The sequence below is a fragment of the Cervus elaphus genome, chromosome 23, assembly GCF_910594005.1.
Source record: "Cervus elaphus chromosome 23, mCerEla1.1, whole genome shotgun sequence".
Classification (NCBI taxonomy): Eukaryota; Metazoa; Chordata; class Mammalia; order Artiodactyla; family Cervidae; genus Cervus; species Cervus elaphus.
In genome coordinates, this window is record NC_057837.1 from 31,929,395 (window position 1) to 31,948,004 (window position 18,610).

Below are 18,610 nucleotides of genomic sequence, written 5' to 3' on the forward strand. Positions count from 1 at the left end.
CATTATACAGCCTTGACATACTCCTTTCCCAATCTGGAACCAGTTTGTTGTTCCATGTCCGGTTCTAACTGTTGCCTCTTGACCTGCATACAGATTTCTCAAGAGGCAGGTTAGGTGGTCTGGTATTCCCATCTCTTTTAAGTATTTTCCACAGACTGTTGTGATCCACTCAAAGGCTTTGGTGTAGTCAATGAAGCAGATGTTTCCTTGGAACTCTCTTGCTTTTTCTATGATCCAATAGATATTGGCAATTTGATCTCTGGTTCCTCTGCCTTTTCTAAATCCAACTTGAACATCTGGAAGTTCATGGTTCATGTGCTGTTGAAGCCTGGCTTGGAGAATTTTGAGCATTACTTTGCTGGCGTGTGAGATGAGTGCAATTGTGTGGTAGTTTGAGTATTCTTTGGCACTGCCTCTCTTTGGGATTGGAATGAAATTTGACCTTTTCCAGTCCTGTGGCCACTGTTTAGTTTTCCAAGTTTGCTGGCATATCAAGTGCAGCAGTTTCACAGCATCATCTTTTAGGAATTGAAATAACTCAACTGGAATTCCATCACCTCCATTAGTTTTGTTCATAGAAAGAATATTTTTAATTATAAAGTAATATAATTATACTACACTGAATGTAATATTCAAAGTCTGGCTTCTTTCACTTAGCATAATATTTTCAAGATTCATTTATGTTGTAGCATGTTATCAGTGTTTGATCCTTTTTTACGGCTGAATCTATTGTATGCATATACACATTTAAAAAAATTCATTCATCAGTTGAATACAATTGCTGTTTCCACTTTTTGGTTTTCATGAATTATACTGCTATGGACATTCATGTAAAAGTCTGTGTGTAGATATATGTTTTCAATTCTCTTTGGAACATGCTTTGGAGCATACTTGGGTCATATGATAACACGTCATTTTGAGGAATAGCCAAACTTAGACAAAGAGGCTACTCATTGCATAATATTGATTTCACAATCATATATTTCAGCATTGTTTTACTGCAGCACATTTAATATGCTTACAGTTTCGCTGTTTAATATTTTCATTCCTATAACATGCTGTTCTTTTGAATTGTATTATTAAGGCACATTCCCATTGTGGGTCCTGTTTTCACCATCCTTTTACTTTCAACCTACTTAAATTGTTTAATTTGCAGTGGGTTTCTTACCAAAGTATATAATTAAATGATGCTTTTTAATCCACTCTATCAATATCTGCAATTTAATTACTATATTTTGACCAACTGTATTTAAGACAGCTATAGATCTGATAGAGCTTGTGTGCCATTTAATCACTTGTTTTCTGCTTGCTTCCTCTGCTTCTCATTCCTCTGTTAATCTTTTCTTGACTTCCTGTGGATTTCTTAGGATTCCATCTTGATTTATTTGTGTGCATTTCTTTGCAAAGTTTTTGCAGTGGTTGCTCTGGGTATAATAATATACCTACATGACTTACCACAGTCCATTGATGTCAGACTTTACCAGTTTAAGTGAAATGAAATCTCACTTCTTGAATTTCTCCCTTTTAAAAATCATTGTCTTGAGCATTAGTTGGTATCATAATTTTTGTTTCAATCACCAAATGTGATTTATAAAACTAATGAGGGTAAACAGTTTACTGTAAGTATTCATAATTCTGCTCTTTCCATTTTTCTTTATTCCTCCCTGATGCTCCAAAATGTCTTTTATAATTTCATTTGTTTGAAGAACATCCAATAGCTATTCTTAATGAGTAGGTCTGCTAGCAACAAACATTTTTAGTTTTGCTTCATTTGAGAATATCACTGTTTCCCCTTATTCCTGCAGGCTAGTCTGAACACCGAAACTTTCAATTAACAGTTTTTTCTTTCAGCACTTGAAAAATGTTATGCCACCTCCTGCTAGCCCCCATAGTTTCTGAAGAGAAATCTGCTGTCATTCAAATTGTGTTCTGCTATAGTAATGTGCCCCTTCTCTCTGCTTTTTGTTTTTAGTTTTTACATATTCAATTATAAACTGTCTTTGCATGGATTTCTTTCAGCCTATCCTATTTGGAGTCCACTCAGCTTCTTGAACCCACATATTAAATTTGAGATGTTTTCATCCACTATTTCTTTGCATATTCATTCAGCTCATTCTTTTTTTCTCTTCTACTTCTTGGACTCTAAATATATGAATGTTGGCTCTTTTATTACTATTCCACAGGTCACTGAGTCTCATTTTTCCCCAGTCTTTCTTTTCTTTTTCAGATTAGTAAATCTATTGACCTACTTTTAAGTTCACTGATTCTATTCACTGATAGAATGAGCTGGCTTATTGTATTTTTCAGTTATATAATTGCCTTTTTTTTTCCATTTTTTTTTAATTGAGACAAAAATGCACATACCTTACTGGTTCTTTTTCTAACTTAAAAAAACTTTTTGCTATTTCCTTGTTGAGCCTATTTTTTGTTTCAAAAGAATTTGCAAATACTTGTTAAGGCATTTTTATAATGGTTGTTTTAAAATCTTTGTCAGCTAATTCCAACATCTGATTCATTTTAAAGGTGTCATCAGTTGGCTGTCTTACTTGTGATTTCCTTGGTTCTTGGTACGAGAGGTGATTTTAGATTGTATCCTGAGTGTTTCATCTGTTAGAAGACTATGGGTCCTATTTTAATCTTTTTATTTTAGCAAACAGTCAGTATGTTTAGCATGCAGGTCCTGGCCTACCTTTTGGTCTATGATTCCAGTGGCAGTTTAAGTTTCAGAGTCCTTGCAGTGTTTTATTTGATGTATCTGGTGCTCATAGTGGCTTTTCAATGGTGCTACTTTAGGGGGAAGAGGTTTTCCCCAAGATGAGTCACCTGGTACCTCTAGGTTATGGGGAGAGAGTCTCCTGCCCATGGTGATGAAAACTTCAGAGTTAGACATTTCTGTGGTTGGAGGCCCCTTGCAGTGTCCTCTGGCTTCCCACTTCTCTCAGCAAGTGAAAGGAATCTCAGGCCCGGCAGGAAAATAGTGCTTCCCCTGGAACTTGCCAGTGGGGACCCCTATACGCTGCCCTTGAGGTTTCTATCAGACTCACCTGGTGGTGTTGGCAGGACTCCTGTTCCATCCTGGGCTTCTGTAATGTTGCTAGCCTGGTGGTCAGGAAACACCAAGACTGGGTTACCTTCTTCTGTTGGGAGGTGCTAAGACATCCTGTAGCTATGTTCCCCCTCCAGTTTGGAGAGTACTTAGCTGGTTTATTTTCTTCTTTATACCTTTCAGAGTTTTCTTTCTGATGTCTCTTGCATTATTTCATAATCATATACATAGAAAATTGATAATCATACTTAGCGTGGAGGAACAAGGAGGGATGAGTCTCCCTCCTTTACAGACAACTCAGAATATAATATTTTAAAAAATTTATATCTGCACAACTTCCCCAAAGGCCAAAAGCACAAGTTCTACCCTAGAATTATTTTTTAAATCATGTATTCCAAAGGAGTATTCCTTTCTTGGCTATTCCTCTGTTAATAGAGGAAGTAGCAGTAACACAAATTAAAGTGACTTAAAGACACTTTAAATTCCACAGTATGATAGCCTTAGGCATCTTCTATATCAATCCAGTATGGTGACTATATTCACTCATTTACAAATTGTTACTGAGTTGTGCCAGGTACTATCAGAGTCACTGGAAAGGCAGCAGTAAAAGAAAATTAAATCCTCATCTTCCTGGAAGTTTACATTCTCTAAATCATGGAATATTTTTTCATTTTAAACCAATTCAAATCATAGCCAACCATCCAGCTTATTGTCTATTCATCCATAGGATGAGCTCTCAAACAACAAACTCAGCTTACATCTATTTCACAAGAAGTATCACATTCCATTAGGTATTTTCAATCCTTTCATGTGTGTGTAAAATTAACTGTACTTGTGTTCATTTCCTAACTAGCTAAGTAAACAAAATAGCAACTATTTCAGTAAAATTTATATTTTCTGGGTGTTATGGACAAAAAAGGTGAAAGGGTGAGATCTCTTACAAAAAATGACTTGGACAGTGCTAGGTAGAGAGATCTGAAGACTGTATCTTCGGAAACAGATACAAGTTCAGTTCCAAACCTCTCTCCTCTCTTTAGACTCTTCAGGTGATCTCATCCAATTATAGAGCTAACTTTGCTAAATAAACATGCTCCATATTTAGACTGTTACAATTTAAATCTACCCTGATATGAACAAATATACAAACAAAATAAAATATAGAGCAATACTTGAAGTAAACAATGAAACAATAGTATGTACAAGCAAATAAATGAGAACATTTTAGGGCTACAAAGAAGAGTTCTATGAGAAAAGTAACTTCCTATCTTTCTTTGGGTGTGTGTACATTTCTATCTAAATTCAGATTTGTACAAAAATAAGATTTTGGGAGCAATAAGAATCAAATATGGTATAGCCGAGGGAGAGTTATAAGTGTTGGATATAACTGAAAGTAAGACTCAGAACCTACAGTAAATATATAACAAATTTATTTGAGAACATGAGAAATAAGAAGCGAAAAAAGTTCTTTGCATGTGTTCATATTTGTTGAACAAATACATTTAAAAAGGAATAAACTCAAAAATCAGGACAAAATAGTTTGAGTCAAGGCTGTGTAAGATTTTGAAGAATATAAGTATCTTAGTGTAAAATATCCTTAGAAGTCAAGGAGGTAGGTTAGAAAAATGGATTAAAAAAAAAATAAAACATGAAGTTTAAACTTTTAGTAGCAAGGTAAAATAATAACAGGAGAGGAAAAATGGTGCAGAAAGAGTGACCAGTATAATTTAAAGTTGAAGAAGGTAGGTTTCTTACTGTCCTTTAATAAAACAGGCAAAGAAACTTTGCCAAGTGAAACATTATAGGCGTAAGTAGGCATCCTGGTGAGTATAACGAAAGGAGAAAGAGATAGTGGGAACAGAGGTAGGTCAAAAAAGATGCATGCTAAGAAGGTAATTGAAAGGTGTATGCAGCACATTTTGACATCAGAAGCTGAGAAGAGATTTCAGTACAAGGAGGTTCAAAGGCTGTCTTGATAAACTGTATAACTAGTTCAATCACAGGCTGTAAGAGAACTAACTGTTGAAAGCTGAAGGGTCAAAGCTAATAGTAAGATAGTTTGCAATTGGGGGCCTCAAATAATCATAGATTTAAGCTGAACACAAAATTATGAAAAGTTACCCTTCTTTTCAATAACATAACTAACTCAGGAAAATATCCTTTCGCTGTCAATATGGGCTTAAAGATAGATTCTTATTGTGTTATCTTGGCTTATCTGGGAAGCTGTTAATTCTAATTTTTTATTTTAAATGATAAAGTTATCAAAACAAACAAACAAAAAGAAACCAGACCCACTTTAGTTTGCAGGCAGACGAGGCAGCTGGCTTGCAGAAGGCATCCTTTAGTACATGGTTGAGGTTGGCTTGAACGAACGGCAGCCGCTACTTTATTCTGGATTGTTAGAGCTAGAGTCAAACCAGTTTCATTTGTCTTTAGCGTCATTCCTCTACCCTCAAAGCCTCAGATTTAATAACTGCTGACTCCAACTAGTTTGAGGTTGGAACAAAAGACAGACTGTGATTTTAGGGTAAGGAATCCTACCCAGTATCTCAAAAAAAAAAAAAGAAGTGAGAGGTAGTCTCTCAGCTTCCACAATTTCAACTCCTGGTTTTGTCTCTTTAAAAGGCTCTGTCTTGTGAGGGGAAAGTAAACTGGCTGGTGGTCAGAGGCATTCTCTCACTCTTAGGCGCAAGGCAGTGCCTGCTGTGCAGGTCTGATTTAATGCCAGAGCACAATGTCCAGGGGCTTCTGAACCGAAAAGGGTCAGCCTATCCCTCAGTACCAGCCATCATCCGGCTCCACTGTCTGCCAGCAGGGATTCTCAAGCTCCTTCTCCTATGACTACCTAACTCCTCTTCAAAATCACTTCCCAATATGATTCATTCTGTTTATGTTGATTTATTTATCCCATGCATTATATTTGAGTGTGGAGAACTTATTAAAAATTTGAGGCAGGGAATAAATAGTCATTTAAAAGAGCATGCATGATGTAAAGCGGAGAACAAAAAATCCATTTCCTGTTAGAAATGGCAGAGATTTAATTACATATAGTTCTTTTTAAAAGGAGAGCCTATATTTTCCAAAATATTGAGTAAGTTTACACTAAGGCTGAATATCAGAATTTCCAAGGCAAATTTTATGCATATTTATTATCAATAACATATAGTGGGCATTCAATAAAATGACAAATTCTAAATTATGCATGTGTATATGCTAATTACATGATAGTCTAGTAAATAGATACTAGTAAATAATGATACTCACCAGTGGCTCAGACTGTAAAGAATCTGTCTGCAATGCAGAAGACCTGCGTTTGATTCCTGGGGTTGGGAAGATCCCCTGGAGAAGGGAATGGCTACCCACTCCAGTGTTCCTGCCTGAAAGATTCCATGGACAGAGTCAAGTTGAACTTGACTGAGAGACTAGCACTTTCAATTTTTATGAATTTTGTGCATACCACTGTACTTTCAGTTCTAACTTAAAGGCAAAAGTCACCATCTGCCTATGGATATATGTCAATACTTTTTCACAAAGCTATGTTTTATCTCCTAGTTTGTAAGCACAAGTCTGCACAGAGCCTTTATGTGTTTATTCCTGGTGCACTGTAACTTAACACAGACTGTGCACCATTGCACAACGGGCCAAAGGACACTATAACTACAGCATAATCACAGTAAACCCTGAACCTTCCTATTGGTAAGGATCTTTTCATCAGTGACCAAAGCCTAGTGAAAGTGTGCCGAAGTGGTTTCAGATATGTATACTGTTGTTTATGAGACTGGTACTATGCTTTATCTTTAAACACATACACAAAATGTAGACAGTGACAGCTGACATAAACATGCACTGGCCTACAGTTCCCTTAGACCCATATTTATCTATGAGTCCTCTGAAAAACTAGTTATGGAGAATGCCTTTTTTAACTGTAGCAAAATGCACATGAAAGTGAAAGTCGCTCAGTCGTGTCCGGCTCTTTGCAACCCAGTGGACTATAGTCCATGGAATTCTCCAGGCTTGAACACTGGAGTGGGAAAATGCACATAAAACTTGCCATTTAAACAATTCTCAAGTATGCAAGTCAGTGGCATTAAGTACATTCACACTGTCATGCATTCATACTGTTGTACCATTCTCTATCTCCAGAACACTCTCACCTCCCCAGAGCCTCCACATCCATTAAACACTAACACCCATTTCTCTGGTCCCCTGAGCCCTGATAAAGACATCTCTGTGAACTTGATTCTTATACATACCTCATACAAGTGAAATTATACAGACTTTGTCCTTTTGTGTCTGGTTTATTTCACTGAATATAATGTCTTCAAGGTTCATCCATGATGTAATGTATCAGAATTTCCTTCTTGTGTATAGCTGAATATCATGAATAAGGCTGCAATGAACACTGGCATACAAATATTTGAGTGCCAGCTTTCAATTCTTTTGGGTATAAACCTATAAGTGGAAGAGCTTTCTTATATGGGTAATTCTATGTTTAATTTTTTTTAAGGAATTGTCACCCTCTATAGAGGCTGCACTACTTTACATGCCCATCAGTAATACAGAGGGTTTCAATTTTTACACATCCGGAAGATTGTTTTTTAAGAATAAATATCTCATCTTATTTCTTTTCATTTCTCTTCTACCAGTCACTTGCTTTTATTACTAAAATCAAAATCACAGAATTTATGATGCAAGATTTAGTCAGATTAGAGCCCTAAACACAAGAATGGAAAGGGAGAGACAGAGAAAGTTAAAAGTTACGCCTTTTTTAATTGTGGTAAAATGTACATAAAAGGCAAAAGCAAGCTCTGAAAACAGCAAACTAAAGGTGCAAGTGAAGTCGCTCAGTCGTGTCCAACTCTGCGATACCGTGGACTGTAGCCCATCAGGCTCCTCTGTCCATGGGATTCTCCAGGCAAGAATACTGGAGTGGGTTGCCATTAAAGGGATAATGAATTTTGTCTTTTAGAAGGAAGCAGAATTAAAGATAATTAGATAATGTGTACCTAAATTTTTCGTCAGTATGGCATACTGATGGAAAGGTAACCAATAGTTTAGGATTATTATTGCTGACATTTTTTTCAGACTGTTGCAAAAGGTAAGTGATGACAATTTATTCTAAAATATTGTACACATTTGTTTATATAAAATAATGTTTAAAAAATCAAAATTAAGTAAAATTATTCAATATTTTAAACAGGCTAGAATCATCATTTTATAAATAGGATGAATCATCTTAAAGTAAAATGATAGATTCTTAAAGCAAGCAAAGAAGAATTAAAGAGCCTCTTGATGAAAGTGAAAGAGGAGAGTGAAAAATGTGGCTTAAAACTCAACATTCAGAAAACCAAGATCATGGCATCCGGTCCCATTACTTCATGGCAAATTGATAGGGGAACAATGGAAACAGTGACAGACTTTATTTTCTTGGGCTCCAAAATCACTGCAGATGGTGATTGCAGCCATGAAATTAAAAGACGCTTTACTCCTTGGAAGAAATGCTACAATCAACCTAGACAGCATATTAAAACGCAGAGACATTACTTTGCCAATAAAGGTCCATCTAGTCAAAGCTGTGGTTTTTCCAGTAGTCACATGTGGATGTGAGAGTTGGACTATAAAGAAAGCTGAGCGCCGAAGAATCGATGCTTTTGAACTGTGGTGTTAGAGAAGACTCTTGAGAGTCCCTTGTACTGCAAGGAGATCCAACCAGTCAATCCTACAGGAAATCAGTCCTGAATACACATTGGAAGGACTGATGCTGAAACTGAAACTCCAATATTTTGGCCACCTGATGTGAAAAACTCACTAGAAAAGACCCTGATGCTAGAAAAGATTGAAGGTGGGAGGAGAAGGGGACGACAAAGGATGAGATGGTAGGATGGCATCACCAACTCAACGGACATAAGTCTGAGCAAGCTCTGGGAGTTGGTGATAGACAGGGAAGCCTGGAGTGCTGCAGTCCATGGGGTTGCAAAGAGTCAGAGAAGACTGAGCGACTGAACTGAAAGCAACTTTAAGTAACATACACAAACATATAGTATCTCAAGTTTATATACTATTTTATAATACTTTATAAGATATTCATGTAGACACTAAAATTCTAATGTTTCTAAACTTGTCTATACCATAATATCATAAAGGGAGTATTTAACATATATATTTACTACTTTCATATGAAAATATATTCTCCTGAAGCATAACAATAAGTTTCACCTTACAAAACACAGTAATATAAATTTAAGGAAACAAAATGGCATTTTCTTGACCAACCCAAACTTCTTATTAAAGAGAAAGATAATTTAGTCAAAATCTGTCAAAATGAATTCAAAAAAGAACTTCAAAACTACTATCTAGATATGATAGAAAACTGTGACCCTCCATCAGAGTTATTTAAAAAATTAGTCACATAGGATTTTGATTAGTGTAGCTACAACATGCACGTTGAGACTATTTCCAAGTAGACGATAACGCTGTTTGACAGTTGTCATCTCAGGAAATCCTAGAAAAGAGAGATAATGATTTATAATACAATCATTTGAAATATTAACTTTCAGAGATAAAAGGATATATTCTTTGGTAAAGGCATAGTGGTCCCTGGTTGGGGAAATTATTAATAAGATCCAGCATGCCATGAGGTGTGGTAAAAAAAAAATAGAAAGTGAAAAAAAAAAAGCAAAGTATTCTATGTTTAATATTTATCTTAGTACTTATTAATAACATTATGTATTCACAATATTATATGTACTGTATACGACTATAAAATATAGTGGAACTCAAACTTCAAGCATTATCAGAAAAAATCAGCTGATCCAAGGTTTATTCATGTTATAACATGTACTAATAGTTCATTCCTCTCCATGTTTGAATAATATTCTATCATATGGATATACCATATTTAATTTAGCCATCCATTCATTGACAGGACACGACTGAAGCGACTTAGCAGCAGAAGCAGCATTGATAGGTATTTGGGTTTTTCCCTACTTTTTTATTATTATAAACACTGCTGTTATGGACAGGGACATATGTATGCACAGGTAAGTTTTTTTTCAGTTCTCTTAGATACATACCTAGGGGTGAGACTGCAGGAAAGAGAAAGTGAAAGTCGCTCAGTCGTGTCTGACCGACTCTTTGCGACCCCATGGACTATACAGTCCCTGGAATTCTGCAGGCCAGAACGCTGGAGTGGGTTGCCTTTCCCTTCTCCAGGGGATCTTCCTAACCTAGGGATCCAACCCAGGTCTCCCACATTGCAGGCGGATTCTTTACCAGCTAAGCCACAAGGGAAACTGCAGGGTTATACCGTAACTCTGTGTCTAACATCCGAGGAACTGCCAGAAAGCTTTCTTAGGCAGCTGTACCACTTTATATTCCCACCAGTAGTGTACAGGGATCTGATTTCTCCACAACTTGTCAACACTGTTATTATCTGTCTTTTTGTGAAGTGGTATCATACTGTGCTTTTGATTTACCTTTCCCTAATATCTAATGATGTTGAACATCTTTTCATGGGCTTATTGACCATGCATCTACTTTCTTTGGAGAAATGTCTATTGAAATCCTTTGCCCACTTTTAAACTGGATTATTTTTCTTTTTATTGTTGAGTCATGAGACTTCTTTTTAGCAATATATTCTGGATACAAGTCCTTTATATTCCGCTTCTACAAACTGAAATTTTCATACTGAAGTTCTTTTTGCTACATTCTTTTTCAAAATGAAATCCCCTGCAGATACTATTTTTGCTGGAACAAAACCTTGCGCATACCACCATAAGAGACTGTCCAAGCATAAGAGTGGACACTAGAATCTTAGTTACAATCTCAGAATTCCACATTCAGAACCCTTTGACATAACAATTAAAAAAGCAATCAGCTAATAAAGGAAGTAATTAAAGAGCATTACAAAAGCAAAAATTGGGCTTCTGTGGTGGCTCAGTGGTAAAGAATCCACCTGCCAATGCAGAAGACAAGCGTTTAATCCCTGATCCAGGAAGATTTCACATGCTGCAAAGCAACTAAGCTCCCATGCGCAACTATTGAGCCTGTGCTCTAGAGCCCAGGAGCTGCGACTACTGAAGCCCTCACACCCTAGAGCTGGTGCTCCCCAAAAAGAGAAGCCACCGCAATGAGAAGCTTGTGCACTGCAACTAGAGAGTAGCCCCTGCTTGTTGCAACTAAAGAAAGGCCAGTACAGCAACAAAGACCCAGCTCAGCCAAAAATAAATACATAAATAAATTTATTTTTTAAAAATTTCAAAACTTAATAAAGTTGCTTCATCAACACTAGACATTACATTACCTGCAATAAAATAAGAGTGATTACCATAATAAAACTATCATTGCACTGGAGCCCAGTCATAGAATTCCTATCACAAAGATAATGTCTTAGGCAAGAACATTAGTCATCTCAGAAGTTATTTACTTCAAAGTAACCAGAGGTAGAAATATACCTACAAACAAACTTTAAGACTATCCCAGGGATGGTCCTTTGTGATATCAAGATTGTATCAATGGGGAAGACACCTCTGAAAACAAGCAAGATATAAATGGAGGGAACACATGTATTTCTACGGCTGATTCATACTGATGTATGGCAAAAGCCATCACAGTATTGTAAAGTAATTATCCTCCAATTAAAATAAATAAATATTTTTAAAAATCCTATATATATAAGACACACATATATACACATGCAATATATATGTGTATGTCTTTCATATATAGGTACTAAAATCTAAATTTGTTTATGGAAAAAAATTACATATTTTTTAAAGTTAAAAGATGACTTTTAAAAAACTTAGGTACCTTAAAAATAATAATCCTCTCCAAAACAAAGAAACCTAGAATTTAGAAGGTCAAGATAGCAGCAATTATTCAGTAAGTGAAGGTTAGTGTCTGTCTCCTCCAAAGCCTGCTATCTCATGAATGCAGGCCACTGGCCACAAAGAGAAACAGGACAACATGTGCAGGAGGATCAATGCAAATCCATCACTACCGTGGACAAGTAGCTCCAAGAATGCCCATTCTGGAGCCAGGATTAATGATGTCAGAGGCCCACGTGAAGGACAGGCCTGTCACAGTGCTGCTCGCTGGTGACTATAGGGTTTGACTGACTATACACATCTATCACGCATTTTAAAAGAAGGTTTAAGCAATTTACCAACGCAGGGGACATGGGTTCAGCTCCTGGTCTGGGAAGATTCCACATGCCGCGGGTCAACTGAGCACATGTGCCCCAACTACTGAAGCCTGAGCATCCTAGAGCCCAAGCTCCCAACAAGAGAAGTCACCATAATGAGAAGCCTGCCCACTGCAGCTAGAGAATAGCCCCTGCTCACTACAACTAAAGAAAGTCTGTGTAGCACCGAAGACCCAAGGGCAGCCATAAACAAATAAATGAGGTTTTCTCGCATGTCTTATATATTTTCAGGGAACTTTCAAAAATCCTATTTTACCCTATTTATATCTTTAAATACTGAGAAAAAAGTGTTTATGAAATAAAGGCTATAACATTTATCATTTAAAATATAAAAGCTGGAGAAGGAAATGGCAACCCACTCCAGTATTCTTGCCTGGAAAAGTCCATGGACAGAGGAGCCTGGCGGGCTGCAGTCCATGGGTTACATGACTGAGCATGTGTGCACAAGGGTGGAGGGAGATGGGTTGGTAGCAATAAAGTGGTAGAACTGAAAAAATAAAATAAAATAAAATATAAAAGCACAAATTTCATATTAGGTATCAGATAGTTTACAAACATGTTACATATGTTAACTCACTTACCTGTCACAACAACCCTATGAAGTCAGGACTGCAATTACCCCCATTTTATAGACAAAAACAAGGCAGAAAGTGACTTAGGTAGGGCTAAAATTCATGGTCTGTCTGACTCTGGGGTCTGTGCTAAATTTCACTATTACCGAAGTGACTACTACTACTTGAAAAAATAAACACTGAACTAAAACTTAGAACTTAGTTGCTATTAGACAGTAAATCTCTTTTCTCTCTATAGTACTATGGAAAGTACCTTTGATGACTCATCCTAAAAATGAAAGGAAAAAAAGTAACCAGGACAATAGACTGGGAAATAAATTTCTGAGTGCAATTCTTACTTCTTTGTTTGATGATGTTCTCATTCACTTTGTGACATAAACTAAGACAAGGGAAGTCTATGTTTTCTTAAATAACATTCCCTGAGATAGTTCAAACTGAATGAGATCACCAAGAAAAAGGCAGAGAGGACAAAATAAGCCCGGTTGCTGTGACTCTGCTTGGAGAATCAATTACCAAGAGGGTAGTCAAATTCTATTGGAGTTTGTTCTCAATGCAAAAAAAAGATGCATTCCAAACCTCAAGTGTAAATTATTTAATTTTAAAACATGATCTATTTAACCCATGATGTTCTTCAAGAATAGTACTGTAATGATATTACAACAAGATTAGATTTAGCAGAGCTTGGCTTTTTTGTAGTCAAGCTCCCAGTAAGTTATCAAAAACACATTTCTTCCTTGTGAGGAAACGTGAGGGAGATTTGTCTCTCTCTTCCCATGAGCTAGGTGCGAGGGACACCCCTCACCTCCCTCTGCCTAGGAAAACAATGGCATCCACAGAGTGAAAGCCCCTGTGCCAAGGAAGCAGGATCAGGAAGAGGCAGTTGCTCTAAGAGGCAAAGGCACTACATCCAGTCTCCTAATACAACCATCCCTGGCCTTCTTCAATGACAAAAGGCATCAGGGCTTCATCCTTCTAACTCTGGAACCGTATGTTCATTTTTGTTCTTGAGATTCCATCTTCAGATTCTCTAATTTGGTGTCAATTCTGGGATCTGTGCTCCCAAGTCACCCTTAATTTCCACTAGGAAAGCTCCTTCCTAGAGCACCTCTCCACTTTCTCTTTTTTCCACTTAAACCTTGTAAGGAAGGAAAAAGGTGTCTAATTGATAAGAACATACCTCGTAGGAGAAGAAATAGAAATAACATACCTCCCACTACACACACACAAAAATAAATTCCTTAATTGTCTTTTAATTTTTTTTTTTTTTAAAGACAATTCTAGGCATTCTTTCACAACAGCTAATGTGTGGTTATATGAACAGGACTCCTAGAAGCAAAAAATAAATTTGAGAAAGAGATGCTATTAACAACCATCTGTGGGGAAAGTTGAGGAATTGCTGATTTGGTCTTTCTGTTCCTGCAAAGCACCTGAAACCATTACTGGAGTAAAAGGAGGAGAATTGAGTCTGAAGGGAATGGCAGGTTGTGGAAAAAAAGCAGAAACAGGAGAGAAGGAAGATGTCAAAATGGCACAATCAGGAGAGGAAGTGTTCTCCACCTCTGTCTGGGTAAGGGTTTATTCATAACTCACATAGGAGTCCCTAATGAGTTCAGAGACCATTAATAAATGAAAGCTGGGGTTCACGTGTATTCCACATACCAAACTCTGGAGGAAATCCAAGGAGATTTGCTATTTCTTTAGGAGTGAAAAATCGAAGTTGAAGCATTGACAATCTCATTATCTTTTCTTCTTGTGACAAACCGGTAAGCGATTTGTAGATATTCTCAATCTGTAGGGAAACATCCATGATAACTAATAAGTAATAAATAATTAATAGAATGCAATTAACTTGTTAAGATAATATCATCTGCTATGAGGCCGTTTAAAAATGATGAACACACAGTCCACCATAACACACAGAAGCCCAGGGTAAAAAGTCTGTGCAATGAACTGTATAATGGGCTCTCCTAGGGTAAGATAAACTCTGAAAACAAACAAAAGCTTGATGTTGAACAGATCAGGATACTTTCAATGTGTCTGTCATTTTCCGTCTCTCAAAAATTAACTTATAAGAATATAAATAATAAATAAATAACAATATAATATAAGAGAAAAACAGTGAAAGGAACTTGGTCAACCAGTAAGTCAGTTTTACAATGCAAACAGTCATCAGAATGTCTACGGTTTATGACCAATGTTATCAAGTTAAGACATTTTCTTAAAGTGATAAAATATATTTAATAAATATGATTTCTCAAATTCTGACATTTGTTTGCCTCTGATACGGTTTTTACCATGGGTAAATTTTATTAACAGTTAAAGAGTTTAAATCAGCATAAAAGAAAATAATGTGATTTCACTGCAGAACTATTCAGAAGTATATAAAACTTACAATACATCAAGTTTGTATTCAACCATGACACCACAAAGAATTTGCAATTGAAGTATTAACAAACAGCCTTGCTAAAACAGATTTATTTTTCCCTAAAAGGCATTTTTATAATATGTGCTCCAAAAGAAGGCTCTAATATTAATATTTGTGTGTAATCTTAGAGAACATTAACTATTGTACTCTGCATTTCAAATTACCCTTTATGAAGTATAAAAAGAAGGGCAAAAGGTAAGAAAAAAAAGTAAAAATATAAAACACTTTTTGTACATATACCCATACCTAGCAACAAGAAAAAGACTTATTCTATAGTAAATAATTATTATACACATATTCATTCCAATTGAATATGTAAAATTCTTTTAACATTCTCAAATTTTAAGTAGTAAATAAAATTTTATTTAAAAATATTTTCAAAATATTTTAGTCCTGAATCCATGCACAGTACCTGCACATCCTCTGTCGTCTGCAACACAGATCCTGTCCCTTCTATGTAGCGTCCATAACTGAAAAATTAACACAAATATTTTGTAACATCTGCTTGTTAATGATAGACTTCTTAAATATTTCTTGAATGAATCAATTTTACATAGCTACATCTTTCTGAAATATTCTGAATATCACATAAATATGCTTTGCAATTAAAAAAATAGGTGAAAGACTTAAGATCATGTTTAAACTTCTCAGACACTAAACTTGACAAAGTTTTTTGTTATGTAAATACTATTTGCATTATGCATTATTGTCATTTTTATAAAATGTCAGTTTTTAAATGTTCATCACATTTAAATGCACAGGAAGTATGCATTAATTACAACTTTTATATCCAAATACTATTCAGTACTGGCATCCCTGCCATATTAGACCAAATGTTATGAAGGTGAAAATGAATAGTAGCTACTTTTCTTCAGATGCTTGAACCATCATTGCTTCTCATGAACCCAAAACCCTATTCTCTCCAGCCCAGGACAGACTCAAGCTCATCAAACATGTATCTACCTCCTACTCTAACACCATAGGTTTTAACTATTTATCCTGCAACAGTCAGACTATTGTTTTAAAAAACTATATTAAAAATACAAAACACTACAGAAATATAAGATATTAGTAATATTTCTTATAGTAAGATCACTGCCAGACTGGCTACGTGATATTTTATCACTTTTTCCTAATAGATGAATTTAAAATATAAATTAAAGAAAGTCACATCAGAGAAAAGCTGTTTTCTTATATATCATGTGTGTGCCTGCTTATATTATTTACACTAAAATAGATTTTCACATTAAAGCTTCTTTTATACAATTTTTATAATTATAAAAGAATTCCAAGGTTTTTTTTTTAATTACAAAATTGATAAGTCCTGTTTATGAGAGTCCCAAAGAGAACCTATCAGACTTGGAAACAGACAACAGCTGACTGAAGTCTTTTAAGGTGATGGAAAAAGCAATAAACTTATTCCCCTAGAAGTACAAGGGCAGAGTATAGAAAATCAGGATAAGACTCGTACGATTATCTCAGGGGCAGAGTGTCAAGACAACTAGCTAGCAAGTAAAGAGAGAAGGTTTGAATGTTTAAATCATAAAACTACCTATCAATAAGTTCGAGTAGTATTAACAAAGAAGAGGCAGGGATCTTTTACAAATTCTTCTCCAAGGGTTTTATTTCCCCTTCTTTCTAGGTTTAAAAAGAAACTTGAAAAACACATTAATTAACACTTGAGAAATAAGCCAAAGGCTATATCCCCTAACTGTGTAATAAAATAAATTATGATACACCTATACCATGAGTATAGCAAAATTCTTAGGCAATAATACCCAAATTACATTGAATGGTCAAAAAAAATGGGCACATAATAATGATTATAATATGCTACAATTTACTTAAAGAAGGGGGTAAAAATATACATTTATATTTAGATACCCTGCATATAACACCTCTGAAAGATCAGACAGTAAACTGAAATCGTCGGTTGCATGTAAGGGGGGTAAAAATATACATTTATATTTAGATACCCTGCATATAACACCTCTGAAAGATCAGACAGTAAACTGAAATCGTCGGTTGCATGTAGGGAAGGAAATTGGATGAACAAGAGGCAGAGAGGAAAGGAGTCTTACAATCTCAGTTCCTTTTGAATTTTGAACCATAAGAATATAATACAAAAACTAAAGAAAATTTAAAGTGTTCTAATGCGCTCCAGATTATTCAATCTTATTTCTTGATATTAAATTTTTATTTCTTCTTGTACATTGATTATTAAAGTGGACAGAAATTTTTGAGGTATCATAAAAAGAAAGGTGGTAAAGAATTAGCAATTTGCCATCTACAGAGACCATGTTTTCACTGTGGGTATGTTTCCACTGAGGGTAATTAAGCTCCTTCGAAGGTCCCCACACAATGGCCTGGCCTTTCATAGCACTTCCGTGGGCTGCGCACATGATGTTCTGCCAGAAGCAGTTTTTACTTGTGCATTCTATTGGAACATGAAAGCCGGCAATTAAGGGAGGGAAAAAAAACAAACACATTCTAGCAGAAACATTTTATAAAATGCTCCTTGTTTCCAGAAGAAATAAAAGAAACAATAGCTATGAAAACTTGATTACTTTAGATAATGTCATGAGTAGAGACTCTTTAAAACTTACCCTTTTGTAAAGCACATGGATCTTCTGGAAGTGGGTTTAACAATGTCTAACAAAAGAGCATATCGCAGTAGTGACTTTGGTGGTAAAAAGAATGAATGCTTGTCAATGTCATCTTCAAGAAAATCTTTCAGCATCCGCACAGAGAGATCGCTGTCCTGTTGCTGTTTCCTGTCAATTTCTCCTGCAGTTTCAAGCTTAAAAAGAATGGCCTCTTTTCCAGAACACTGTGTACTGCTGTCAAAGCTAATATTTGGTTCAATTTTCTTTTCTTCAGTTTTCTTTTCTGCATTTACTGCATATTTAGGGGGATGTTCAGATTCAGTTTGGGGAAACTCCATCAGTACCTGGCATTAAATAAAAATATACAAATTGTCAAAAGCCTTCTTAAAAATAAAAGATGAATTAATAATATCTAGTCAACATCATTCAAAAAAAATTCTTTAGCTTTTACTGAGCTGTCATTAAAAAGGTAGACATTGAGGTTTACTAGTAATTTATATAAGCTACTACAAGTTTTTCATCATATAATGATAGGCCATCAGTCTATAGATAATTTATTTCATGAAATTACTGCTTTCTCTAGTAATAAAACCATTCAACAAAATAATAGGAAGCAAGTTGAATATACAAATGACATCATATTTGGAAAAGAAGTTGAGAAAGCAACAGGAACATTTCCAGAAAATGTATTTTGAATCAAAGCTTGCCATTCCCCTTCATTTAAAAAAAAAAAAAACCAACACTAAAATATACCCATGATCT

General features: G+C 35.6%; 2 protein-coding genes across 6 annotated transcripts in view; both read right to left on the bottom strand.

The window, feature by feature from the left end:
• Positions 1-8,418, bottom strand: part of CUBN (cubilin) — a 279,652-nt gene extending 271,234 nt beyond the window's left edge. The window contains exons 1-2 of the mRNA XM_043882924.1: positions 5,339-8,418; positions 3,045-3,099 (exon numbers count right to left, since the gene is read on the bottom strand). The gene's annotated coding sequence lies outside the window, so the exon portion shown is untranslated. The remainder of the gene's footprint in view (positions 1-3,044; positions 3,100-5,338) is intronic.
• Positions 8,419-9,238: 820 nt separating this feature from the next.
• The window catches only part of TRDMT1 (tRNA aspartic acid methyltransferase 1), an 89,573-nt gene continuing 80,201 nt past the window's right edge, over positions 9,239-18,610 (bottom strand). For all 5 annotated transcript variants that reach the window (XM_043882930.1, XM_043882934.1, XM_043882931.1 and 2 more), the window contains 4 exons: positions 17,849-18,192; positions 15,655-15,712; positions 14,477-14,606; positions 9,239-9,545 (listed from right to left, as the gene is read on the bottom strand). In XM_043882930.1, coding sequence (XP_043738865.1) covers positions 9,445-9,545; positions 14,477-14,606; positions 15,655-15,712; positions 17,849-18,192 — 633 coding nt within the window. In that variant the 3' untranslated portion in view covers positions 9,239-9,444. The remainder of the gene's footprint in view (positions 9,546-14,476; positions 14,607-15,654; positions 15,713-17,848; positions 18,193-18,610) is intronic.